This window comes from Carassius carassius, chromosome 18, assembly GCF_963082965.1.
Source record: "Carassius carassius chromosome 18, fCarCar2.1, whole genome shotgun sequence".
Lineage (NCBI taxonomy): Eukaryota > Metazoa > Chordata > Actinopteri > Cypriniformes > Cyprinidae > Carassius > Carassius carassius.
The window spans coordinates 13,917,307-13,942,728 of record NC_081772.1 but is presented as its reverse complement, the minus strand read 5'-3'; the positions used below and the strand labels follow the sequence as shown (position 1 = coordinate 13,942,728).

The 25,422-nt window shown below is 41.5% G+C and overlaps 1 protein-coding gene across 2 annotated transcripts in view; it reads right to left on the bottom strand.

Annotated features, from left to right (window-relative positions):
- LOC132092463 (A-kinase anchor protein 12-like) overlaps positions 1 to 25,422 on the bottom strand; it is a 43,662-nt gene that overhangs the window by 11,105 nt on the left and 7,135 nt on the right. The window contains exon 2 of one of the 2 annotated variants that reach the window (XM_059498706.1): positions 7,693 to 7,795. In XM_059498706.1, the coding sequence (XP_059354689.1) occupies positions 7,693 to 7,795 (103 nt within the window). Of the gene's footprint in view, positions 1 to 1,444; positions 1,713 to 7,692; positions 7,796 to 25,422 lie in introns of those variants that run through there. The other variant, XM_059498705.1, reaches the window with a different exon arrangement.

Here is a 25,422-nt window from a genome sequence, read left to right as displayed (position 1 = left end):
TGACTTTGTCTCAGCGGTGGCTCAGACTGGGGAAACTCAAGCCAAGGAATTTGATAACGTGTCTGTTGTGGTTGTTAAAGTGTGGAACTGTTGGTGAGCATTTTGGAATGGGTGGGGGCAAATGCCATCTGAAATCACAGTGGTGTGATATTCTAGAAAGACGGGGGAGGGGTGGATGTTTGTTGAGATGGGTCTGAGGTAATGGTCAACAACCCTCTGCCCCTTGCTGTTACAAGCAAATACAGGCTGTTCATTAGAGGAGTCTGTGAGTTTAGGGAAGCTACAGAAAGACTCAGCAGTAGACTGATTCTTGGACCCCTACCAGGCCAACGACCACACCCCCCCACACTATATAACTACACTTTAGTGACTCTGACTCCCTTTAACATAGATGTGAATCATGAAACCATCAAGATTTCATTACTGATACTATCAGTATCCAAGTGGGTATGGTGAATAATTACATGAAGTAAACAGAAAAGTAATAAACTTCCAAAGTTCTGCATACATAAAATTTAAGCCCATTAAAATAAAATGAAATGGTCAATTTAGGGTAAAACTGATTAAACTGACATACACATCAGATAAGAACATTCACACAAAATCCTAATATACAGTCCCAGCTAATCAAAACACTCTCTGTAGTCATGTGCAGCAGGTAATCAATTCCATACACCCACACCACCTCCAGAGAACCCTGACTAAGAACTGAGGGGCTTAAAAACTCATTCAAATATCTTAAAAAGAAGGACATCAGAACCGAACATTTCCAATAATTGTGTACAGTACTTGTATAAACCCACCAACTTTACTGTTTTCTCATACTACATATGAAATGGTAAACAGATAAATCCTTCTACAGTTCAGGTTGGTCACCCACACTTAGAGGTTAATGCTTTACATTAACAGACTGTAAATGTGACTTTAACACTCTAAGCATCACTGTCAATATACAGAGGAATTTTGGAATTTAATATGAAAAAATATAACATTATGTATTTGTACACACTGAATACTGAAACCTTTAAGGATTCCTTGGTGTTTCATATGATCTATATTCAATCTTAGGCCAAGGCTTAATGAAATGCAAAATAATAAAACATACACACAAGAACCTTGAGATATGTAAGTGAAAGCAATTCATTTCTCAAATGAAAAATCAATTCAGTATTTTCTGATTAAAAAAAGAATAAAAAAACAACAACAGATATCGAACAGTATTTAACAACATTACACTCTATACAATGATGCCAACAGCTACAGATCAGACAGACTGTATTAGAATTTGTCCACAAATTTAAATAAATACTGAATAACATAAATTTACACCCGAAAATGAAACATCAAGGTGTCAAGAAATTCCTACAGGTATTAATTATTACTGCCCCCTACTAATATGCGTTATGCGCCCCAACTAGAATCATATATTTTAGATGCATCTTACCTGTTAGAGTTATTGTCCCAAGCATTTTAAAAATGTTTTCAATTACTTTTCTGGAAAAAAAGAAAGAAAAACAATTGCTGTTTAACTGTTGCTGAGGGTGATACTTTTTGAACTCGCTTGTAAAAGTCCTGCTTCCTCTCAGACTATGATCAGCTGGCTTTAAGATAACACTCTTGTTTCCTTCTCTTTCACTGTGAGCTTGTGTTGAGGCCAGACGTCTCCTCTTCTGAGTTTCTGGGTGCGAATGAGGAGAGCGGGTGGGTAACATACATTTCAACAGACACTGACACATGTCCTATGTGGGACAACCCCACCCATGCACCCCTCCCCCCTCCCCTCTCCCCACTACCCCCCACTCCTCAGCTTTTCAGCTGTTCTCTGCCTCTCTCTACTGAATGAGTTTCCTTCTTCCTTCCTCTTCCACTCCTCTTTACAGTACACACTCCCTCCACCCACTCACTCAAACTCTAACATTCCCTTTCCCAGCATTTTCTTTCCCTTTTCAAAATGACAGATATTTTCAAGTTATAGTTAAAATGTGTGTGTGTGTGTGTGAAAGGAGGGAAGATTACTCAAGTTATCAACAGCATTTCTGTGCATGATGTTTCACAGAGCTCCATCTCCCCTTCCTGTCTCTCGTCCTATGCGTTGGTATCCATATGACACATAAAACAGACAAGGGTGAAATGAGGACCTCTACAATACATTCTCCAATATATTATCTTTCTGCTTCTTCTCCCTCTCACTTTACCAAGCTCACTCTTTATATCATTCTCAGTTCACGGGCCTTTGCCTTAACAAACCTGTCACAATAAAGTGAAGACAACACATCATGATTTTATTATTAAAATTTTAGGGTCTTACTGTGATGAATATTCCACATATAAATTGGCACATAGTCTGTAACATAGTTTGGTTAAAAATTTTCAGTAGTGTAAAAAAACAGCTTTTTTCAGAGCACAGTTTTGTAGCATTTTCCTTTAAATGTTAATGAACTCCTCTCTTCCGAGCCGCTCTCTGAGGGACTGTTTACTTTAGCTGCATTCATCGTGAAACTTGCTAATTAGCACATTATTAGGAAAGGCGATTTGAAAAGATTCATTAAAAAACCTAATAAAATCAAATCTGTAGGTGAAGCTGGATCATGAATGATTAGCACGAACATAGACACATTTATGTAGATCAGGGGTGCATTCCCTTTAAAAAATAATGTAATCCACTGCGTCTTCAGTGGCTCAGATGTCGGAAATAAATTAAGACTGCTATGTACATTATTACATCCAACAACAGAACACCTTAGGAGGACACGCTTAGGAGTCAATTCTTGTCTACATCAGGCTGTCACTCTACATTGCTAATGGTTCATCCAAGTGTAAACTGAGGCAGCTTATTTCATTCACATTTTGTTAAAGGAGGATGGCTGAAGAATACCAGTGAGATTCCTCAGCATACAAGGGTCTAATCAGACATCTCACACCTTGCTATTGTTCCCATGGAATGTGGGAATTCCAGCTAAAATCTTCTTCTGAATGGGTGATAACAACTCTAATCCAGTTTGGTCTGGATTGGTCTGGAATATGCGGAAACTCATCTGGTTAAGATTGGTATTTTATTCACTAAACCACAACTTCTTGCTGTATCAATCACTTTACCAGGAATTAATTGTATTCAGTGTTATTGTGATATTTTAAGTTACTGAAATGGGCTATAGTGCTACACATTAACTTAAGTGTTTGGGTACAAAGCTAGAAGGGGGACAAGTAAGGTAAATTCATCTGAATGAAGAGCTGTCTCAGACTTTATTGGGATGTATAGCAACAGACAGAGCCATGGGACTCAGATCAGAGGGATTTGACATATGGGTAAGGATTTTTGCCCCCAGTGACTCCATAGGAGTGGAATTTAATAAGCACAGACTCTCTCACAATAAAGACAGTGTGAGTCGCTCCCTTACTACTGAAATGGACATTCCTCAAAAGAGGAAGCTTGTAATCTGCTTCTTCCTGAATGTATCACTTATAAACTGAGTCATATTTGAGGATTTGGTGATGAAGACACAACTAACATAGATAGTCTATTCCAGTCCGATGTAGAAAGATGTGATAAAATACCAACAGCTAATCACAGCCATGGTCTGTCATGGGGAATCTGATACCCAGAATGACATCCATGTTATCTGCTGCATCAGGGAAACGTGATCAAACACAGAAGCGTGAGCAGCCGGCAGTCTGTTTTGGCTGGGAACATGTGGAAGTAGGCTTCCCGGTGGCCTGGGGGCTTGCAGGGGATGCTGGGACGTCATTGCAGACCCCAACTCACACACGTACTCACATACTTCCACATACAAACGCCCTCCTCTGTGCACGCATTCCTTGAGCCAGGAAGATGATGTCGAAATAATGGGAGGAAAAGGAAATGAGAGCTGTGTGAAGATCTGGCCTGGATCAGAGAACTGTCTCTAACTCACCAGCAGTCTCCCGCTTTATACGTTCGCCTGATTTAGCTCACAACATTATCTTTCACACGGCATCTCTGCATTTCGTACCTTCTTTTCCGACTCTACGTCTCTATATCAAGCTTTCCTTATTTTATTCTTCCCATTTCCTTTGCTTTCTATGGATTGAGGAAGCTGAGGAATGCTGTCATTCTTTTGCATCATTGCTTCCTATTCCCTCACCAGTTTCCTTCATTATTCGGTCATTTTATTTCCCGGGGCTACTTTTGTCACTTTTCAGAAAGTACACTATGAACATGAGTCAGATTACTGATAGTGCATAACTACTCCATGACCTGTCCTAGTGATAGGAACAACCTGTACCAGTGACATCATAATTCACTTCATGGTTGTAGTCCCTTTGGTGTACTTGTGCTCTATGTACCTACATAAGGATACTGTAATATATACTACCATTCAAACTTTTTTGATCAGTTTTTTTAGGCTCACCAAAGCTGCCTTTATTTGATCAAAAATGCAATAAAACAGTAATATTTTGACATTTATTTTAAAATGATGGCAAAGCTGGATTTTCGGCAGCCATTACTTCAGCCTTCAGTGTGTCACATGATCCTTCAGAAATCACTGTGTTTTGTTGATTTAATGTTGAAAACAGCGGTGCTTCTTACTATTTTTAATGAGTTGTCTGATAAATAGAAAGTTTAGAAGAACACCATTTATCTGAAACAGATTGTTTTTGCAATATACATTTCCTTACTGTCACTTTTGATAAATTATATGAATATGTTTGGCAAACTACTAGGTCATGACTTATCTCAGTGACACAATATGAGACATTTACATTAATCACCCAATGGTAATAAGTCTGGGAGATTCTATCTAAACATGCTGTAATGTAAAACATCAAGCCAACTTTTGATTGTCTGAACTATGTATTCCCTTTCTACACAAACCAAATCTCACTTTCAATATCCTTTTGTCAATATCCACAGTCAGAATGAATGTTTAACAGGTAAATAAATAATAAAACTAGACTCTTTTTCTGCTTTCACATGGAAAACTCTTATATCTTTTAATTTATGCACTTTTTCTCTGTTCATATATACAATTTTATTGCTGCAAATGAAAGGAATTCAATTACTCTTAATCAAACACATATTCACACTCTGCCTGTGGTTTTCTCTTTCTGCCAAACCCTTCATCGCTCCACACTTCTCACATTCCATTCTCATGTCATCTCAACTTTCCTCATCTGTGTGTTTCTCAGATCAACAGCGTGAGTATTACTAAAACATACTCGTAGTATCAAATGTTTTCTCAGTTAAGAAAATCCAAAGTTACTAATAAATCTCAATGTAAGAAATCAGTGTAATTTGAGTGTGGTTTAGAAAGACCCTGACCTGAATAGTTTCTATTTTAAACGAGAAAACAAGCATTTAATCAAAATAAAAATATGTTCATAATTTTCCCGGAATCTGACCTCAAATCATAATGCAGCTCTGGAAAAGTGATTCTCAGAAGTAAAAAACTGACCACACACACATTGTCACTCAGATTTGGATTCAAATTCTAAAAACTAATAATAAAAGCTTAAGCAATTATCAACACTCATAGAAGCGGCGCTCTCCTTGGACACAATTCCACAGAAAAAAGTCAAACGCACAAAAACACACTGACTAAACGGATAGCTTATGCCAGCAAGACTCAATTCAGGAGATAAACAGATAATCACATACAGCCTGTTAAAACATGTTTGATATGTAACACAGACTCATATGCTATCAGAGTAAAAACACACACACACTCGGCTCTGTGGGGGAGGACTGTGTATGAGATAATGGTTGAGCTAACTCTCTGGACTCACTCATGTCGCCGCCTCCTAAATGCCTGCCGCCTCCTAAATGCCTGGCAGCCAGCTTGTGTGTGTGTGTGTGTGTTTGAGTAGATGGGTGGGTGGGTGAACTTAATTCATTAACAAACTTTTGTATACATTATCTGATGCATGTCTGTACATGTAGTTCAGGCAAGTAAATCTGTGTTTGTAATTTCCTGCTGACATAAGCGCATCAGTTCAGTCAGGTGTATGTAAATGAGTGAGCTTGTGTGTATTCGTGATTCATTTGAAAAGCCAGGCGAAGTCAAAATCAATAAGATGCTGATTAAAAGGAATGGTAAAAATGTATGTGTTTTTAATATAGAGAGCACTTCTTTCTTCTTTGCTGATTTTGGCAGGGGAGACATTGCACAATACCAGAGACATTTTTGGCAGTGTGGACACGAAAATAATCATACTTCTCTCTCATCTGTATTTATATGACGCTGTGTAGATGGTTTCAATTGTAAAGTTGTACTAAAACCCAACAGCGTCATATTTTGGGAGGTTTCTTAACAATGCAGAACAGACAGATATATCAACACATTCATTTTACGCACATTATTTTCTCAGTTCTTTTCTATAAAACGTTCCAGGGGTTTTTCTGGTACTCTGGGGATTCTGGAGAAAATAAACGGTTGCACTGAGCATGCTAGAAGATTATGGCTAAATACTCTTGGCTGGCACGCATTAATCATGCAGATTAAATAAAGCCATTATGGAGGCATTTCTGGAGTGTTTCAATGGTTTGTCCTGGTATTGTCATGCTTGAGACTTTTATTCATAATGTCTCACTATATTTACAATCACAACAAGGAAAAGGTTTTATTTGAGCGTAAATGTGTCTACACTTTCAGATGTGGCACAGAAGATAGAGTATTTGGCCTTGTTTTTGCTTTCTGTCCTTGCCTTAGTAATAAAACCCAGTCATTTGCAGTCAATCTTTCTTTTGTTCTTGCTTTGATACACTTTTATACAAAAAGACAATGTTTATGAGATAAATAGCAATTTCATATCTGTGAACCAACTTTATTAATTCAGTCACAAATCAGACATTGCTACTCCAGTGATGAACTTCAATGTGTCAGTGACAGATAGGGTGAATGTCAAAAAATGTATTTAAATAACGAATAAAAAAAATGACTGATTACATTATAAGCTGGAGAATTTACTACTTGAATCACTATTTGACATACTAACCTTTAAAAGATATATAATACAATACTAGAACCATAACTCATTTTATATTCATGATTATTAATGAAAATGCTAATTGCATTTGGTTATTTTGAGATTAATGGCTCTTTATATACAAGTATTGTGCTATTCGGCAGCATGCCTTCCTTTTTGTTTGTTTTTTTGATTCATGATGAAATTTCTCCATTTGAGCACAACAAAGCATGTTATTTGACTTCCAAATTTAAAGACACCTAAGATTTTTAAACATGCTGTAAGGCTAGCTTACTACAAACATACACCTCTTTAAGAGGTCAGCTAGGTCATGGCTTGCTAAATATTATTGGGGGGAAGCATCTCGGTGGTCTCTCTGAGCTGAAAAGAAAGAAAGGAACACAAAAAAGTGAATAAAAATAAACATGTATGCATTATTGCTCAAGGGTCTTCTCACAGACTATTGTTAGGGGACTAAAGAGGTCTATGTTGGTCTCCACTCACTGCAGACTCTATGTAGGTGTTCCTGCTTTTAGGATAGCTAAGGATTATGAGAAGGATCAGTTGGGGAACGAGGGCACACAGATAAAAAGATAGAGATCACATCTTAAGCCTCACACTCTGCTGGGAGGTGGCCCACTATTAGTGTCAGTCATTGTCATACCACACACACAGACATGGTAATAAAGATACCTATAAAGAGTGATATATACATACAATGTTCAAGCACATGTGGTTATGAGCACCTACCCTCAGCTGGTGGGTTCTCCTCTGTGTGGCCATTATACTCTGTCTGATCGTCTGTTTTCCCGTTTAGACTGGAAATGGAGATCTGTCCATTCTTCTGAAGAGGCTAAAAAAGAAAGAAAGAAGAGAGACATGAAGAGTCAGAACTGTAATAGTCTTTTCAGCAAAAGGTATGGCGATACAATTTAGTGTGGAGCTATTCAATATGGTCACATATTGCAATTATTTCTGACATATTTTTCCTCTCTCTGCACCAAACGTTGCTCAGTTGTACCCTTAGCTTGTTCTGATTTTGGATTTTGGTCATATATGTATAATCAAATGTGCTTTATAATGTACACACTATTTGTGAAGAGTTTGGAGTTAGTATGATTTTAAAAAAAAAATGTTTTTGAAAGAAGTCTCATACTCACCACGGCTGTATTTATCTGATCAAAAATACTGGTTTCCTTCATGTTTTTAAGGTGAGGTTATCTTAACCACACTTGCTTTAAAAGAAATCAGACTGAGTTCCAAAAGGGAGGCACCTCTTGTGAAGATCCAGTAAAAAGGCTGTGCACTATTCAGACAGTTTGGCTCTTCTCTTATGTACTAAACTGAAGTGTTAAAACAGGTGCAGGAAAAGAACTCAGCTGAAGACTGAGTCTAGTATGATTTGAGTATGATTTGATAGAGGATTTGACAGTTCATGGTTTTAATAACAGTGTCAGCTTCCATGCCGAGTACATTAAAATTTAAAACGCCATTGATGTCATACAATAAGACAGATTAGAAAGATTCAAACATAAATCACCCATCTGAGTGGCTCAGGAATTTGGACAGTGTAATCACATAACCAAGCATTCACAATTCCCTCGGACACATTAAATATTTCAGTGATGGCAGAATGTCCCGATTCTCAACTGAACGCTGTTGATCACATTTTGGATTCAGTCAGCATTGCTGGACAGGACTGTAATCTAAAAAGCACCCGTATACTCTAGTAACTTCACCATCTGAAACGGCCTTCTGAAAGGTTAACATTAATAAATGTGTTAATTTTCTTAGATATATAAATTTTTCACACTTTACCTTCATTTTTTATTCTCTGTTTGGCTTTTGAATTCCATAAAGATTTGGAGAAAACTGGAACCAAAGACTTTACAATATCATATCAGAAAGCCTTTCCACTTTGCAAAGTACTATTAAATTAAAGGTCAATTAGGCTCCAGACTAGTTTAATAATAGAACAGTAATGGGAATCACAAAGGACACTCTTGTGAGACTATCGGAAAATATGTGAGTAATGCAATTTCATTAAGAAATGTTTTGTTTAGAGACAGAAATAAACAAGCAAGGAGACTCAAACTTCATCCAGCTTTGACAGTGGTCCAGCAGGTGTCCTTTTAACCCATTCAAGCCTCTGACCCACAGGCATTCTCCACATTCCAGGACCCCTTCACTGAATTCCAGCCTGATGGGGCAACCCCACCCAAATTCCCCTACCATAGCTCTGTTTCATCCCCTCCTTCATCTGACCTGACGTCACTTTCCATTTACAGATCCATAACTTATAAGGTCTCGAAAAACACTGCTGTTCAAAATTTGGATTTAGTTATATATATACATATTTTTTAAAGAAATTAATACTTTTACTCAGCATGGATGCATTAAATTGTTTACAAGTAAACACTAAGACATTTATAATGTCACAAAAAATAACTTTATTTCAAATAAATGCTAAAAAGTATCACAGTTTCCACAAAAATATTAACCATTACAACTATTTTCAACACTGATAATAAGAAATGATATTTGCGCACTCAATCATTACACGAAAATCATTTCTGAATGATCATGTCATGTCACAATAAAGACTGGAGTAATGGCTGCTGTAAATTAAATTTTACCAGGACATGAATAAATTATATTTGAAAATATATTAAGTTATAAAGTTATTTTAAGGTTCAATAATATTTCAAAATTGTATTGTTTTACTGTATTTTTGATCAAATAAATGAATACTTTTATTTGAAATAAAGAGATTCTTTAATTTTCTTGACCAAACTGATTTACTCAAAAGCTACAATATTTGAGCCCACTGGTGACACGCTTGATCCTTTTCTAAGATTGTAACTCACCTGGACATTTAACAACTGTTCAACCAACAAAAATACTGACAATATGAATGTTTTTAAGTGTGACAGTTGTTTATCTGAAATAAGTAAAGGTAAACACATTTTGTCTTTATGGTACCACACACTTGTCAGTGGAAGGTTTGCACAGAGGTGTGACATCAGGTGTTAGTGTGCTGTTATGAATGTGAATCGTGACTGGCCTTGTGCTCCGCTGTTTTCAGTATGCTGTACAAAAAAAAATGTTTTCCTATGTCCTCCCTAAATTTTTATAATCTGGAAATACACCTTTTTGCAATCTTGCAGTCTTTTTCATGCTTCCATCTGTTTTGCTGCCCTGTGTTGCACTGATCTATCAGACTCCTTTTCTCTGCTCTTCCTCCCTCCTCTTTTGCAGTCTCAACGCTCAGTTCTGCACCATCCCACAAATCACTCTGCAGAGAGGTTGCAAATCTCTTTTCTGTAGGACAGGGAAAGACAGCAAAGCAGAGGAGAATTCATGCTGTCTTAAACATCTATCCAGCTGTCGAATACTCCAAATGGCAGTCATCTTTCAGATGTGACCTTCTAAAGTTTTCAAGAGTCCCTTGGTGTTCATAACATTTTGGACTGTTAAAGTTTACAAAACTGACATACTTATGGATTTAAAAAGCCCATCGATAGATGGAGCCCATATAAGTGATCAGTTTATGAAAATACGATATATTTAAAAGTGGATTTGTTGTGTGTTTGTCTCTTATTTTTTGCTAAATAATGAATAATGAAACATCAATGGACAAACCTTGGTCTCTTGGTATGAAAAGTTAAATAATTAAGATTTTGCAAAACACCTGGGCCCGTATTCATAAAGAATCTTAATGCAAAAAGTAGCTCCTAGTGACAAAATTCTAAGAAAATTCTTAGAAATGTGGGTGTTTACTCTTAAAATTAAAGAAAAAATCCTAGTAAAGAAAAGGTCAGACTTGTTAGGAGCACAGACAAGGACTTTTAAGAGGCTTAAGAGTTTCTTTAGCAGAGGAGAAAATGGCAGAAAGACGAAGAGGCAGAAGAAATGTGTTGCAGACAATGGATGACAGTGAGTTAATAAGCTGCTGTAGATTAGATCGTGCAGGGATCATGTTTGTGACCGATCTTATTAGAGACATGCTAACATCTCCGACACAGCGAAGAAATGCCATAGCGCCAGAAATTAAAGTAATCACTACATTACGATATTTGGCAACTGGGAAAATGCAACAATGCAATAGTGATGATTTAGGTCTGTCACAACCTTCTGTAAGCAGAGTGATCACACAAACAATTACAGCACTTTCAGAACATCTTATTGTGTCACAGTTCATTTCGTTTCCACTGGACAATCCCACCTTGCAGGCTCAAAAAACTGCATTTATGAATATAGCAGGCTTATAGGTGCGCACAAGTAGGGGGAATGAACCGTTAATAGTTTGTGCTATACGCTCCCATGTCTGCTTCTTGTCCCTTGCTGTGACACCCGGCTAAATAAAAAAAGGATTTATATACACACATATAATGTGTGTGTGTGTGTTTGTGTGTGTGTGAGAGAGAGAGAGAGAGAGAGAGAGAGAGAGAGAGAGAGAGAGAGAGAGAGCGGTCAAATAGGGAAAATTACGCATGTAAATTCAAAGTGAGAATTAGAATAGACCCTATACTTAAAATCACTCTTTTTTTCCTTCTTGGACAACCAACCAATCACGGTCTTCAAAAGATTGTGTCATACAAAGCAACAGGGTCAACCCCGCCTCCTTACTAAGATAAAAGTTTTTGTCTTTTCCTTACTCAGAGTTGCTCTCAGATCGGTCCCGAATCGCTCTTAAGCTAAGACTCCTACGTAAAAGTTTTTAAGCTAAATTAAGAGTTTTCTGAGAGGATTCTTAGAATCTTTATGAATACGGGCCCTGAACTTGTGGCCTCAATCACTTAAATGCCAATTTAACAATTAACTATTTATTTTTTAATGTCACTTTTACGGACTTTTAAATTAAATGTTCCCTCCTGGTGGAATGACCTTCCCAACTCAATCCGGACAGCTGAGTCCTTAGCCATCTTCAAGAAATGGCTTAAAATCTCTTCCATCTTTATTTGACCCTCTAACTTTAACACTCACTATTCTAATTCTATTCTTTAAAAAAATCTAACTACCTTTCTATCTATTTACTATCTTTTTATATTCTATTTTCTTTTCATTAATTATGCAATTGTATGTGTGTGTATGTATGTGTAAAGACCTCTAACACTAGCTTGCTCTATTCTTTTTTTATTCTATCTGTTTTCTTTATATTATATTATTTAAAACCCCATGCTAGGTGTACTGTGTTAACCTAACTGAGACTTGTTATAGCACTTATATATCATTGCTCTTTTTGTTGTTTTTGATTGCTTCCACTGTCCTCATCTGTAAGTCGCTTTGGATAAAAGTGTCTGCTAAATGAATAAATGTAAATGTAAATAAATGTAAATGTAAATTTAAACACCTTAAGATGAATTATAGTGTAATAAATGTCCTTTAACAGGGTGTAATCTACTGTATATCGTATCCTCATATAGCTCATAAAACTGAAAGCCCAGGCTAGTAATATATGTCAGCAACATTGACAACATTACTATAACCATGATATATGACTCCAAATTTTAAATGCATGCATAACACGCAATGCCATATAAACAGTGAGAGGTCCAGAAAGTATATACGTGACAAATACGCAAAGCTACAAGTTCTAGTTTAAGGTAATAAAAATCCTTGTGGGGGTCATGGTTTATCCATGCCTTTTAACCTCTGCCATTTGACCCCTTGCTGATGAGGACTGTATCACAGAGAGAAAACAGGAGATGACAGATGGATATCTTTTCACCATTTGATTAACATCAAGAAACTTATAGCAACATAGAATATTATACAATATCTGTTTTGGTTAGTTGTAAGGGTATATTTTAATTTTAAAAGTATTTTTCAGAAAACTGTTCTGAATATTTGTCAGTAAGAACAGTTAAAACTGTATTTATGGGGTGCTGTTTCAACACTGGAAGACAAGAACAGAGAAATGTCCTAACCTGTATAGACACATGGAGGACTACACAATGATGTATGTGCCTGATGTATGGTTCAGTCGCTGCCTGTATCTAAAAGGACGCCAGTACTTTCCTGTATTGTAGGCTAGAAAAAAAAAGAGTTCAAATCTAATTCTGCCAATTGTAAGAATGGAGAATGGAGAGCAGCAGCAGATGAGTTAATTATAAGAAACCTTCCAAGTTCAGAGTGGTCAGAGATGCGACTGAAATCACTTCTGCAGACGAAAGGGGAATATAAGATGTAGAACTGTGAATCATCTTTATAGAAGTGCCCTTACGAAAAATACGTTTATTCAAGCTAAAAATAAGAAAGTATGCTTTTAGTTTACTTTTTATGTACTTCTCAGAAATGGGCTTTGTGAAGAAGTGAAGAAGAAAAAGGAACAACAGATACTAACACATGTAATCTAACACGATCATCTGACATGAAACAGCATCAAAACTGTAACGTTACGGAATAAAATGTAGACTGATGAAGAGGTAATAATTACAGTCAAGCTTTGGGATGTCGATCGACTCCATCTACGTTTTGATTATCATTCTGAATCCAATTCATAGTCTTTTTTCAGCTTTTTGTTTAAAATGTTATTTCTTTATTTTTTATTAAACTTACCCACATGAAATTGTTTTAAAAAAGAATGCATGAAGTTAAAATGAAATGTGTTTGTTTACAAGCAGATACCCTGTTCTTTCATTGGATGTTTTGTATGTTCAGATATTCATATAACAAAATAAATATATAAATTAAAACCTAAATAAGGACATAGTAGTAAACTAGTTATGTACTCAAAGTTTACTACTGTTATACTTAAAGTATACTTAAAAGTATAGTTTTATATACTAGAAAGTGGGCCAATTTAGTCCCGTAAACAGTACACTTACAAGTATACAACTAGAACACGGATATTTGTATATTTGCTACATAAAGTATACTTAAAATATACTTGAACTTTACTTAAGTATACTTAATAAAATAAACTTGAATTATACTATACATTATACTTTTTGGTAAGGGTGATAAGCAAAAACATGTCAAGCTGTAGACGGACAATAACAGAGGTCAGAACACTGAACCCTGTGGGACTCCGGTGGAGAGCTTGGAAGGTGTGAAAAAGAAACATGATAGAATATGTTATCAAAGGAGTCTATAGGAAAGTATGATTTTACATCCAAAATCAGCAGCAGAAAGGTTGAAATAGAGGAGCTAAGTACTCTTACTTTAAGGGAAAGTCCACCCAAATATTCCGCCTTCATTTATTACTCATCTTCGTGTCGTTTCGAACCAGCATGACTTACTTTCTTCTCTGGACACAGAGGAAGGTCATTTAAAAAGTGTCTCAAAAGTTTTTTTCCTCCTCCATAAAATTCTGAAAAAATACCTTCTTTTATGTTGCACAGAAATAAAGTTGTACAGGTTTGGAACAACATAAGAGTAAATTATGACATAATTTTTACTTTTGGGTGAACTGTCCCTTTAAGCAATTTGATTACCTCAAGGAAAGCTATTACAATTATTGTACATGAAGCCTAATTACTATGGACGAAACAAAGTATTTTGTGTAATGAGGTTTGACATTTAACTGAATATTGACCCTAAAACTTTTGACATTAATACAAATTCTGATGTCAGAGGGATGATAAACATTTTAGACCACAGGGAATCATAATAGACCACAGTCATTGAATTGAATCCACATTGCTCAATTGTCCCAGCTGGGATATGATTTCCACTCTGAAGCTCTGTTAGTGACTATTAACCTCATTGCTTGCTTTTGCTGTATTGTAATCTGCTTGCAGAGAAACTGTAATTGAGGTTCGCATTTAAGATCTCATGATGGATGCATGATTATACACTATTTATGTTCCAAACACAATCCTCCCTGTTGAGAAAATAAACCTCCCTCATACAACAAACTATAAGCCACCAAACAGTTTTTCACTGTATCCTCTTGCTTTCACCTATTGCTTAGTACACTGCTTCATTATTAAAGGCATAGGCTAGTAAGAGAATTCAGCAGGACACAAAAGTGTTTTTATTTTTTATTTTTGAACTCATATTTTGAAGAACTGCCATTCAATTAAAGTCATTGGGATCCAAAACACCATGCTTTCATTCGTTATTGGTTTAGGGGAAACTGTTTCCAAATAATTTCCATACTCTTTTTAGGCATTTCAATTTAATTTAAATCAAGGATTGTCAGCAGCTTTTTGGAGAAGATTTACTTGTCATTGAGACAACACAATTTAGCTGTTTTTGATGTACACACATTATACATATTCATCTTATTTAACTTAATCTGCTCAAAATTCCATCTGAACATCAAAACAGTAAACTATTCATCCAGCACGAGAGAAAAGTACATGCTTTGTGTAGGGATTTACACACACAGACACACTTGGGTAAAACATACTCCGTACTGGAGAGGCCACCAATTGCATACATCATCTGATTTGACACAAACACGGATGTGAAGTGATCAGCCTCTGGCAACACACAGCAAACCTCAGTCTCTCTTAGTTCAGTCACTTACTTCACAAACAATCAACACTTGTGTAGTATTACTTTGGTAAACTGCCCCAGTTATTTTACTGGCTAGTGCTTACAACTTGATCCTGACAAACAGGCCACTGAAATATACTGCACCCTTGCACACCTAATCATATTAAATGTACATGTAAGTTGATTTGAATCAGTAACACTGCTCGAGATCACAACAGTCTTTGAGATCCACAAATCATCAGCTTTCTCAAATTCTGAATTAGACCCAGAGCGCCATACTCCAAACCGACCATTTCTCACACAATGAAGGGGAAAATCTGTGGTTTCAAAGGCAGACAAACACATCATCTTATTGCCTAAACTTATTAGACTGTGGCAAATTTATGGCATTTGAGCTTCACATTTACAAATAGCATAGTGACAGCTATGCATTTCTTCACCCTGACTTGATAAACCACATATCTGCAAGGCAATTAGGGATTAAGTGCTCGTTTTGCTAAAACTTCCTTCACGTTGGCTTCAGATTTGTTTGTTTCATGGAAACATATGCAGTGAATTCTTTACTTCTTGTTTGATGGAGGAGGAATTTATTTTTTGGCACTGACTCGCAACTATATACAAAAAAGGAGCGATTCTGTTACAAATTCCAGGAACTTGTACATATAAATGTCCATGCAGAAAGTCTTCCAAGCTGCGAGCCACCCAACTGTGCATTTTCCTGATTTTCCTGACCCCCTATTTGTCTCCTGCCTCCTGTCTTCTGTTCCTTCCACTCCCCAAACAGCTGTCACTAAGGCCACCCTAATGATCAAACATCAATGTGATAGGACAGGACCTCCCTGTGTCTCTGGCAGATCGGACAGACCGTCCCAGATTCAGCCCCCCCACAGTCCATCTGAAACAATAAACCTACTCTTCTTGCTCAATCCCAAGGGTCCTCCTGTGATTCAGATCATAAGGAGAAAGGAACAGTTCAGATGTGACTCTCCTGTTATTTTGTAGAAACAGCAGTCTGGAGTTTAAGGGATCTGGTGGAGATGGTGAAACTGCATTGGTTAAATCACTGCAGAAAAAAAGGTATAGTTCTCCTAATATATGAACAATGTTATTGTGACGAGTGGGGCGGGGCCGAGGGATGTGGGAACACGAGTGAGGCCGGTGGAGTGATTGGGAAATCCGCTACACCTGCGACCCACCACCGGTCTTGAGTCCCACAGAGGAGATGGAAGGATATAAAACTGGAGCGACGACAGCGAAGGACGAGAGAGGATTTTAGCTGTGTTTTGGTTTTTATTTGTGCGCATCAGTCGTCCGTGAGGGGCTGGTGCGCTGTTTTGTTTATTTTGTGATTATTAAAGTTTCAGTTGATTGTCCGCCGGTTCCCGCCTCCTTCTTCCGGATGATTATTAGAGTTTATCATTACAGTTATCAATAAAAAATTCTGCACTAAAAAGCTGTTTATAGACCCTATTTATAGGATCCATCAAAACCAGTATTTAATTCACCTGTCAACTTGCCACCGTCCTAACCAACTGACAAACTACTTGTCAGTGATACAGGGTTCTCTTAGGAGAGCTCTCTCGTACTGCGTCTTAGCTAAGACGCTACGGGAAAAGTCTCTTTTCACGAAATACTGAAGCAAAAAATTCGCGCCCTTCTTGCCACTTCCCGCCGAAACGGGTGTGGCCCAACCTATAAAAGGAGCTCGAAAAGGCTGACTCACCTGATTTTTCATCTCTTCAGCGAAGCTCACGCATCGCTGGATCACGGAGCAAGCAAGCGCCATCTGAGAAAGCACATCAGCAGGACGAGCCATTCTGAAGCTATGGGCATCGCCGCCTTCCACTGCCGTTCCTGCTGCGCTATCCGGCGCCTATATCCTTTCAATTCTGTTATATCCAAGCTGTTCTTTATGTGTGTGTTCGCCCTGCGACACACACTCGTAAAAGAGCTCGCGTCTTTTTTAAGATGCCTTCCTGCGGCTCGTCAGAGCCCCACTCAGCGAGGGAGACCGGTACGTCATCTGTGTCTCCTGCCTGGGTGAAGATCATGCAGCGCTCTCGCTCGCTGATGGCGGATGCCCCCACTGCGAGCTGTTGCCATGGTGACTCTGAGGACTCGCCTGGCCTTTTTCTCTGAGCCTGCATTCTCCGCTGCGCTGAGGCGCCATAAAAGCATTGCTTCCAGCGGATTCCGGAACCGTCTTCAGCTCAACCGAGCTCGCCGGTTCGCCCTGCTTCACCGGCCCCCCCTGCATCGCTTCCCTGTGGGCAGTGCCCGCTGTTTGCCGGCGCGTCGTCCGAGGAAGTCGATCTCAGGGCCGCGTCGGGGGAAGAGGACATGCGCTCTCTGCTGGCTTCGGGCAGTGAGGGCTGGGTGAGCTCCGAGGATCTCGCGCCTTCTGCTCAAAAGCCCAGCAGACGAGCTGACATCGAGAAGGAGCCAGGGCGAATGCTCGTGTTGGCCTCGATGAGTCTCGGCCTCGAGTGGTTTGCACCAGCGCCCCCCCTCTCGTTCCCGGCTGGATGGTATTTCCCTTTCGGATGAGCATACTTCTCAAAGCCCGCCTCATTTCTTCCTGAGCTTCACGAAGAGGTGGCGAAGGCTTGGAACACTCCATATTCAGCGCGAACTCGTTCGTCTGTCTCACTAGCATTCTCCACAATGATGATGCTAAAAACAGGAACTACCACTCACTTCTGCCGGTGGAACAGGCGATAGCGACGCACCTTTGTCCGCTCTCTGCTGGACGGCGGCAAAAGCGGTGTTGCCATCTAAAGCCTGCTGTGTGACGCTGCGTCGGCACTACTAACGATGGCTGCTTCATCGAAGCGCAGGTGTACGAGTTCCGCTGTGGCCGAGCTCTCACCCAAGCGCGCCGCTGTTTCAGTTCCAGGAATTGTGACTGTCTGAGCGTTCTCTGCAATGCGCAAGCCTGCACAGTTGCCCGCTTGCCTGCACACAAAAGCCGTTATCACAACAGCTTCAGCAACGCAGCTCGAGACCCCCGTTCTCGCTCTACCGGCCGTCGCCCCGCGCCGCGGGGACAGCGGCAGAGGATTACGGTGAGGCCGGGAGCCCTGAAGCCATCCTAGGAAAGCCATCTATGCATGCTGCATGACGCTGCGTCGGCACTACACATGATGGCTGCTTCATCGAAGCGCCGGTGTACGAGTTCCGCTGTGGCCGGGCTCTCACCTAAGCGCGCCGCTGTTTCAGTTCCAGAGATTGTGACTGTTTCAGCGTTTTTTGCAATGCGCAAGCCTGTACGGTTGCCCGCTTGCCTGAACACAAAAACCGTTATCACGGCTACCCAGATATTTCCCGAAAAAGGTGTAATTTCTGGTGTCCCGGCCACGGCCGATGGTGCTATAAATGTAGTGACGATGCTCAGTGCCCATCTCCACATATAAGCACAGCCCTTCACACAGGACTCGCGCCCATAAAAGCGACTCAAGTCGATCACGCGCACTACATAGTAGACGTGCCCACTCCTCAGTGCCCACAATCACTATGTCACACGGGTCATGTGGTTTCTGTAAAAACGAAACCCATGCACGTTCGTCCGGCCACGGCCGATGGTGCTATAAATGTAGTGACGATGCCCACTCCTCAGTGCCCATCTCCACATGTAAGCACAGCCCTGCACACAGGGCCTGCGCCCATAAAAGCGACTCAAGTCTATCACGCGCACTACATAGTAGACGTGCCCACTCCTCAGTGCCCAAAATCACTATGTCACACGCGTCATGTGGTTTCTGTAAAAACGAAACCAGTGCACGTTCGTCCGGCCACGGCCGATGGTGCTATAAATGCAGTGACGATGCCCACTCCTCAGTGCCCATCTCCACATGTAAGCACAGCCCTGCACACAGGGCTCGCGCACATAAGATCGACACAGATCGGTCGAGCGCGCCGCATAGTAAACGTGCCCACTCCCCAGTGCCCACATACACTATGTCACATACGGCGCGTGGCTTCTGTAAAAACAAGGCCCGTGCACGTACGCTCTGCACAGGCAGACAGCGAGTTGAAAGTGGTAAATGTGCACATATGAAGCCCACAGTTACTCGCAGACATATCGAGTCCCACAGGACCTGCTCAGCCTTCCCCCAGTCGGTTAAGCGCCGGGACGGGGTCGAGGAGGAGCGATCTGCCCGCTGTGATCAGCGCGCTCCCCGCCTCAAATGCGCAGCACACCCGAGCGCCGCCGTTGCCCGGTCAACAGAGCGCGCTTCGCATCCAGCCCTTAGCCATTCATGCAGATGCATGGTCAGCGCTTCCAGGGGTTTCGGATTGGGTGCTAGGCATTATAAAGAGAGGCTACTCGATACAGTTTTTTCGACGCCCTCCGCGCTTTTCAGCGCGCGTCGAAACTACGGTCAAAACAGAAGTAGCACACATACTTCGGGCCGAAATATCAAAACTGTTGAGCAAAGGAGCTGTAGAGCCTGTGTCTCAAGCTCAAAGCGAGGGGGGGCTGTACAGCAGATACTTTCTGGTGCCCAAGAGAGACGGGGGTCTCAGGCCCATACTGGATCTAAGACAGCTGAACAAGGCATTGATGAAACGCAGTTTTCAAAATGCTTACAACCAGGAAACTCCTCGCGCAGATTCGCAGAGGGGACTGGTTCATGTCAATAGATCTGAGGGACGCGTATTTTCAAATACAGATAGCGTCAAACCACAGGCGATATTTGAGATTCGCCTTCGAGGGCCAGGCATACCAGTTTACAGTCCTCCGTGGCTCCTCGTACGTTTACGAGGTGCATGGATGCAGCGCTCGCTCCTCTCAGACTCAGAGACATGCGAGTGCTGGATTATTTGGACGACTGGCTGGTTCTGGCCCGATCACGAGTGGAGCTCGTGGACCACAGGGCCGTTTTACTCGATCACTTCGAGAAGCTCGGCCTCAGTGTCAATTGGGCGAAGAGTTCGCTGAACCCCAGTCAGACGATTGTGTTTCTGGGTATAGTTCTGAACTCGTGTTCCATGACGGCGCGGCTGTCACCAAGGCGCGTGATGGGCATTCAGCGCGCAGCGAGTTCTTTCCGCTGCGGCGCGACCGTGTCGCTCAAACACTGTCAGAAGATGCTGGGCCTCATGGCCTCAGCATCTCCGGCTCTGCAGCTGGGCCTGCTCCGCATGCGCCCCCTGCAGTTCTGGCTGAAGACGCGGGTGCCGCGCAGAGCGTGGGCGTCTGGCCGGCTGCATCTCAAGGTCAATCAGAGCTGTGTCACAGCTCTGGCACCTTGGACAGCGAACGGTTGGTACCGATCAGGTGTAAGCCTGGGGACTTCCCCGAATGTGAAGATGGTGTCGACGGACGCCTCCACTTCGGGATGGGGAGCGCTGCTCGAGGGCAGACCGTCCTTTGGCCTATGGTCAGAATGGGAAAAGCTCCATCATATCAACTGTCTGGAAATGCTGGCAGTGGAGAACGCGCTGATGCGCTTTTGTCCCCAAATCAAGGATCACCACGTCTTAGTCCGTTCGGGCAACATATCTGTGGTGTCCTACATAAATCGACAGGGCGGTCTCGGGTCCTGAAACCTGTACAGGCTAGCAGAACGCCTCCTGGTTTGGGCTCAGCGCGACATGCGTTCGCTGAGGGCAGTGCATGTGCCTGGGCTACAGAATCTGGGTCCAGACAGGCTGTCCAGAGGCAATGTTCCTACAGGCGAATGGTCTCTACACCCGCAAACAGTCCGGCTGTTGTGGGAGAGATTTGGCAGGGCGGAGGTGGACCTCTTCGCGTCCCACGAAAATGCTCACTGCCCTGCGTTCTTTTCCAAGAACGAAAGTGCGCTGTCACGGGAATGGCCGTGCTGCCCGCTTTATGCTTTCCCTCCCGTCTCCCTCCTTCCGCAGGTGATAGAACGGGTGAGAGAAACGAGATGTTCAATACTGCTTGTAGCACCTCTTTTGAGGAACCAACCATGGTTCCAGGATTTGATGCAGTTAGCAGATGTCGCCCCGTGGCCAGTACCGTTGAGGAGGGACCTCCTCTCGCAGGCCAGGGGCTCGATTTGGCACCCTCAACCGGAGTTGTGGTCCCTCCATGTGTGGGCGCTCAACGGTTACCCGCTGATCTCGCAGTGGGAGTGCTGAATACCATCACTCAGGCTAGAGCTCCGTCGACACGATGTCTGTATGCCTCGAAGTGGTCGGTGTTCTCCAGCTGGTGCACAGCTCGAGGATATTCACCCCTTAGTTGTGAGGTGACGGAGGTTCTCTCCTTCCTAAAGGGACTGTTGGATAAGGGCAGAGCCCCATCCACGCTCAAAGTTTATGTGGCGGCCATCGCAGCGTTTTCTGAAACAGCGCTCGGTCAGTCAATAGGAAGGAATGATTTGGTCATCCGGTTCCTCAGAGGAGCTAGGAGGCTGAATCCTCCCAGACCTCCGTCAGTCCCTATGTGGGACCTCGCGGCGGTTTTGGAGGCCATGAAGGGTCCCCCTTTTTGAGCCTATCCAATCGTTTAGCCTTCAGCATCTGTCGTTTAAGATAGTATTCTTGTTGGCTCTCGCTTCGGTGAAGCGTGTGGGTGATTTGCACGCGCTCTCGGTGAGCCAGTCGTGCTTGGAGTTTGGGCCTAATGACTCAAGGGTCATACTCAAACCTAGGCACAGTTATGTGCCGAAATCCCTCAACACGCCGTTTCGGGCTCAGGTTATTGCCCTGTCAGCCCTGCCGGTGTCAGGAGAGGATAGAGACTCGAGTCTTCTTTGCCCTGTCAGGGTTTTAAGAGCTTATGTGTCTCGCTCTGCTGCCTTTCGGCAGACGGAGCAGCTGTTTGTCTCGTTCGGTGGACGTTCCAAGGGAATGGCTGTTTCGAGACAGACTCTATCCAGATGGATAGTTGATGCCATAGCGTTAGCTTATGCTTCCAGGGGCCATCAGTGCCCGTTGGGCGTCAGAGCACACTCCACAAGAGGCGTCGCCTCGTCGTGGGTGTGGTCTACTGGGATCTCCTTGCAGGATATATGTATGGCGGCAGGTTGGGCCTCGCCGTCTACATTTATCAGGTTCTATAACCTGGAGGTTCCCGCCTTGCAAGCAAGGCTGCTGTCGGTATAGTCGAATCAGGGCCCTGAGGGGAATTCTGAGTTCATGAGCGCTATGCGCTGCCGACTGTTATATGGGCAGTATTGCGTAAGACCCGCATTGCCACATTGGTCAGGCTTGCCTCGGCTGTGTGATGTCATATTGCCGCATCTACGGATGCTGCTAGATATGGGACGGAGGGCTTTCCCCCTTTTCTGTCCTGGACTCTCTGTGAGTCCCTCAGGTGACTGTGCACTGTAAATCCTGGGCGTTGCTTCAGGTTTATCGGTGTGTGATCCCTGCGCGCACGGCGTTTTGCATTGGGTTCCCGTAGCGTCTTAGCTAAGACGCAGTACGAGAGAGCTCTCGTAAGAGAACGTACTCGGTTACTAAACGTAACCTCGGTTCTCTCTAGAAGAGCGAACGAGTACTGCGTTCTCTGCCGTGCGCACGATTCACTCTGGTTCGCTTCGGCGATGAAATAAATCAGGTGAGTCAGCCTTTTCGAGCTCCTTTTATAGGTTGGGCCACACCCGTTTCGGCGGGAAGTGGCAAGAAGGGCGCGAAGCGCCCTTATTGGTCTGATGTTGCATCAGCCCGCGCTCGATAGGCTGTGCAGTTGCCGCAGAACAAGCCAATGAGCGAACGAGCCGTCTCGCCTATGGCTGTGTACTGCTGCAAATGCGCTTAACAAAAATACAAAATTAAGGATAATTTTTTGCTTCAGTATTTCGTGAAAAGAGACTTTTCCCGTAGCGTCTTAGCTAAGACGCAGTACTCGTTCGCTCTTCTAGAGAGAACCGAGGTTACGTTTAGTAACCGAGTACGTTTTTAATACACTTTCGCAAACTGTGACTGCTTACACTTTAAAATGACATTTCCCATCTGTTGTTGGACAGACACAAAGTGCTTTTTCTCAGGAGACCTGAGAAGATTAGATACAACACCAGGAAAATTAGTTCACACACTGCTGGCAACTGCCACATGATGTTTTTATCCAACCAAAGAAGATACAGAAATGTTTCAGACAAAAGGAACTGAGCTTTTAGTGATTATCACATGCTGCCTGATTTTATTTTATGCCTTAACAATGTTACTGTGGTAAAGGCATATGACAAAATTTGGTGGAGACATGCACAAAAGCAAAAGCTTTAAAAAAACTTTAAAGGGTAAAGTTCAACCAAAAATGAAAATCGTGTCTTCATTTTTGACTTTTTTTCTTCTGTGGAACATAAAAAAATATATATTTTGAGAAATGTGTCTGTTTTTAGTCCATAATAGTAATCAAAACGGTTTGGTTGCCACCATTTTTTCCAAAATATATTCTTTTGTGTTGCACAGGTAGTCATACAGATTTGAAACAACCTGAGGGTGAGTAATAAAGAAATTACTAATTACTAAAATGTTTTTACCTGAACTAATATGAGCTATATAATATCAGCTTTTACCTATGAGCATCTCTGTTTTCATAAACATTGTATATGAATCTTGCATATCTTCTCCTTACTCAGCCAGTGATAAGAGTCCATCTCTATCATCATCTCTAATAAAGCCAGACAATTCAACCAGTGTTTACTACAGTGCATTCTAGGACTCTTTGTGTTCTCTAAATCTCCTGACAGTAGGTCAGTGTAGGTTTTAAGATAACATTTCTAAATGCCCTGGCACTGCAGTAAACCGGAGCGATATATGACCTTTCAATCAATACATGATTGCGCTGAGATTTTACAGCTCTCCCTGAACACTTACAAATTTTAAATGTGCTTTTTAATTTCCTCCCCCAACACTCGCATATACAGAAACATGTGCACCTTTACCAGAAACAGGGATCACAGCAGTTCGTCAAGAGGCACGAGTCATGATTTGTCTTTCAAAGATGAAGGAGGGTTATTTTGTCCTCTGAGAGAAAGAAAGAAGGACAGTGTGTATGTATGTATGTGTGTGTGACAGGGAGAGAGAGAGAGAGAGAGAGAGAGAGACAGGATAGCGGCTGGCTATTTTAGGTACAGCACTAAGCTGATGAGAATCTGCACTGCAGTGAAGGAGAATCAGTGCATGTGTCTGAAAAAGGAAGTCCTTAACTCCTCATCTGGCTTCCTTCTTTGTTTAGCTGTTCTACAAAGCCAAAGTCACAAACACAGGGAACATATTAAACCGAAGACATGTGAACTGTGCCTCGGTTACAATAGCAAGCAATGTGATGTCTTATGTCATGTGATGCAATGTGATCGCTCATATTACTATGAATGGGAGAAAGAGTAACACATAAAATGGTGGAGTAAATTCACATTAATTGGTAAAGTCATTGCATCCCTGCTGCTGCCGTTAGAAGCTCCAGATCCTATAGAAACAACATGCTTAGATGCGCGGGAAAATAATAGTGTTCCTGTTTACTTTACATCACAGCTGATAAAAATCATTGATCCATATTGGTGGAAGTGAGATACTGAATGTTTTGAATACTTATATCTTCTAAATGCAAATTTTGTCATTGTTCCCATGTTTCCATTGTCACCATATTCATGCATTTAAATTTAATATGACCAAATTGTTCTGGGGGGGGGGGGGCATACCCATACCCCCGGAACCCCTTAGAAGAACCAATGTGCACCCACCACAGTCTCACAATATTCTATGGGGACACTGGGAATGTATTACTATTTTACTAGTACTACCTTACTATTTGTTTGTGGACCATGTCCAATGACCAATTTTTATGTATATTTTTTTTTCATTTTTTTTTCTTACTCTGTTTTTGAATCTGCTCACATATGTATATGTAAACGTTTATGTATGTGTCTTCAGTAAGGTACCTTGTAAACAGTTTTAAGTGACTATGTATATAAAGTTTTATATACCAAAATAAATAATAACTCAAATCTACAGCTACTCGAAAAGTATATTTTCTCATAAAGAAATAGTACACTGTCTAAACAAACCACTTCATCATGCTGGTCTGAGCCATTTACTCATAAACACTAAGTC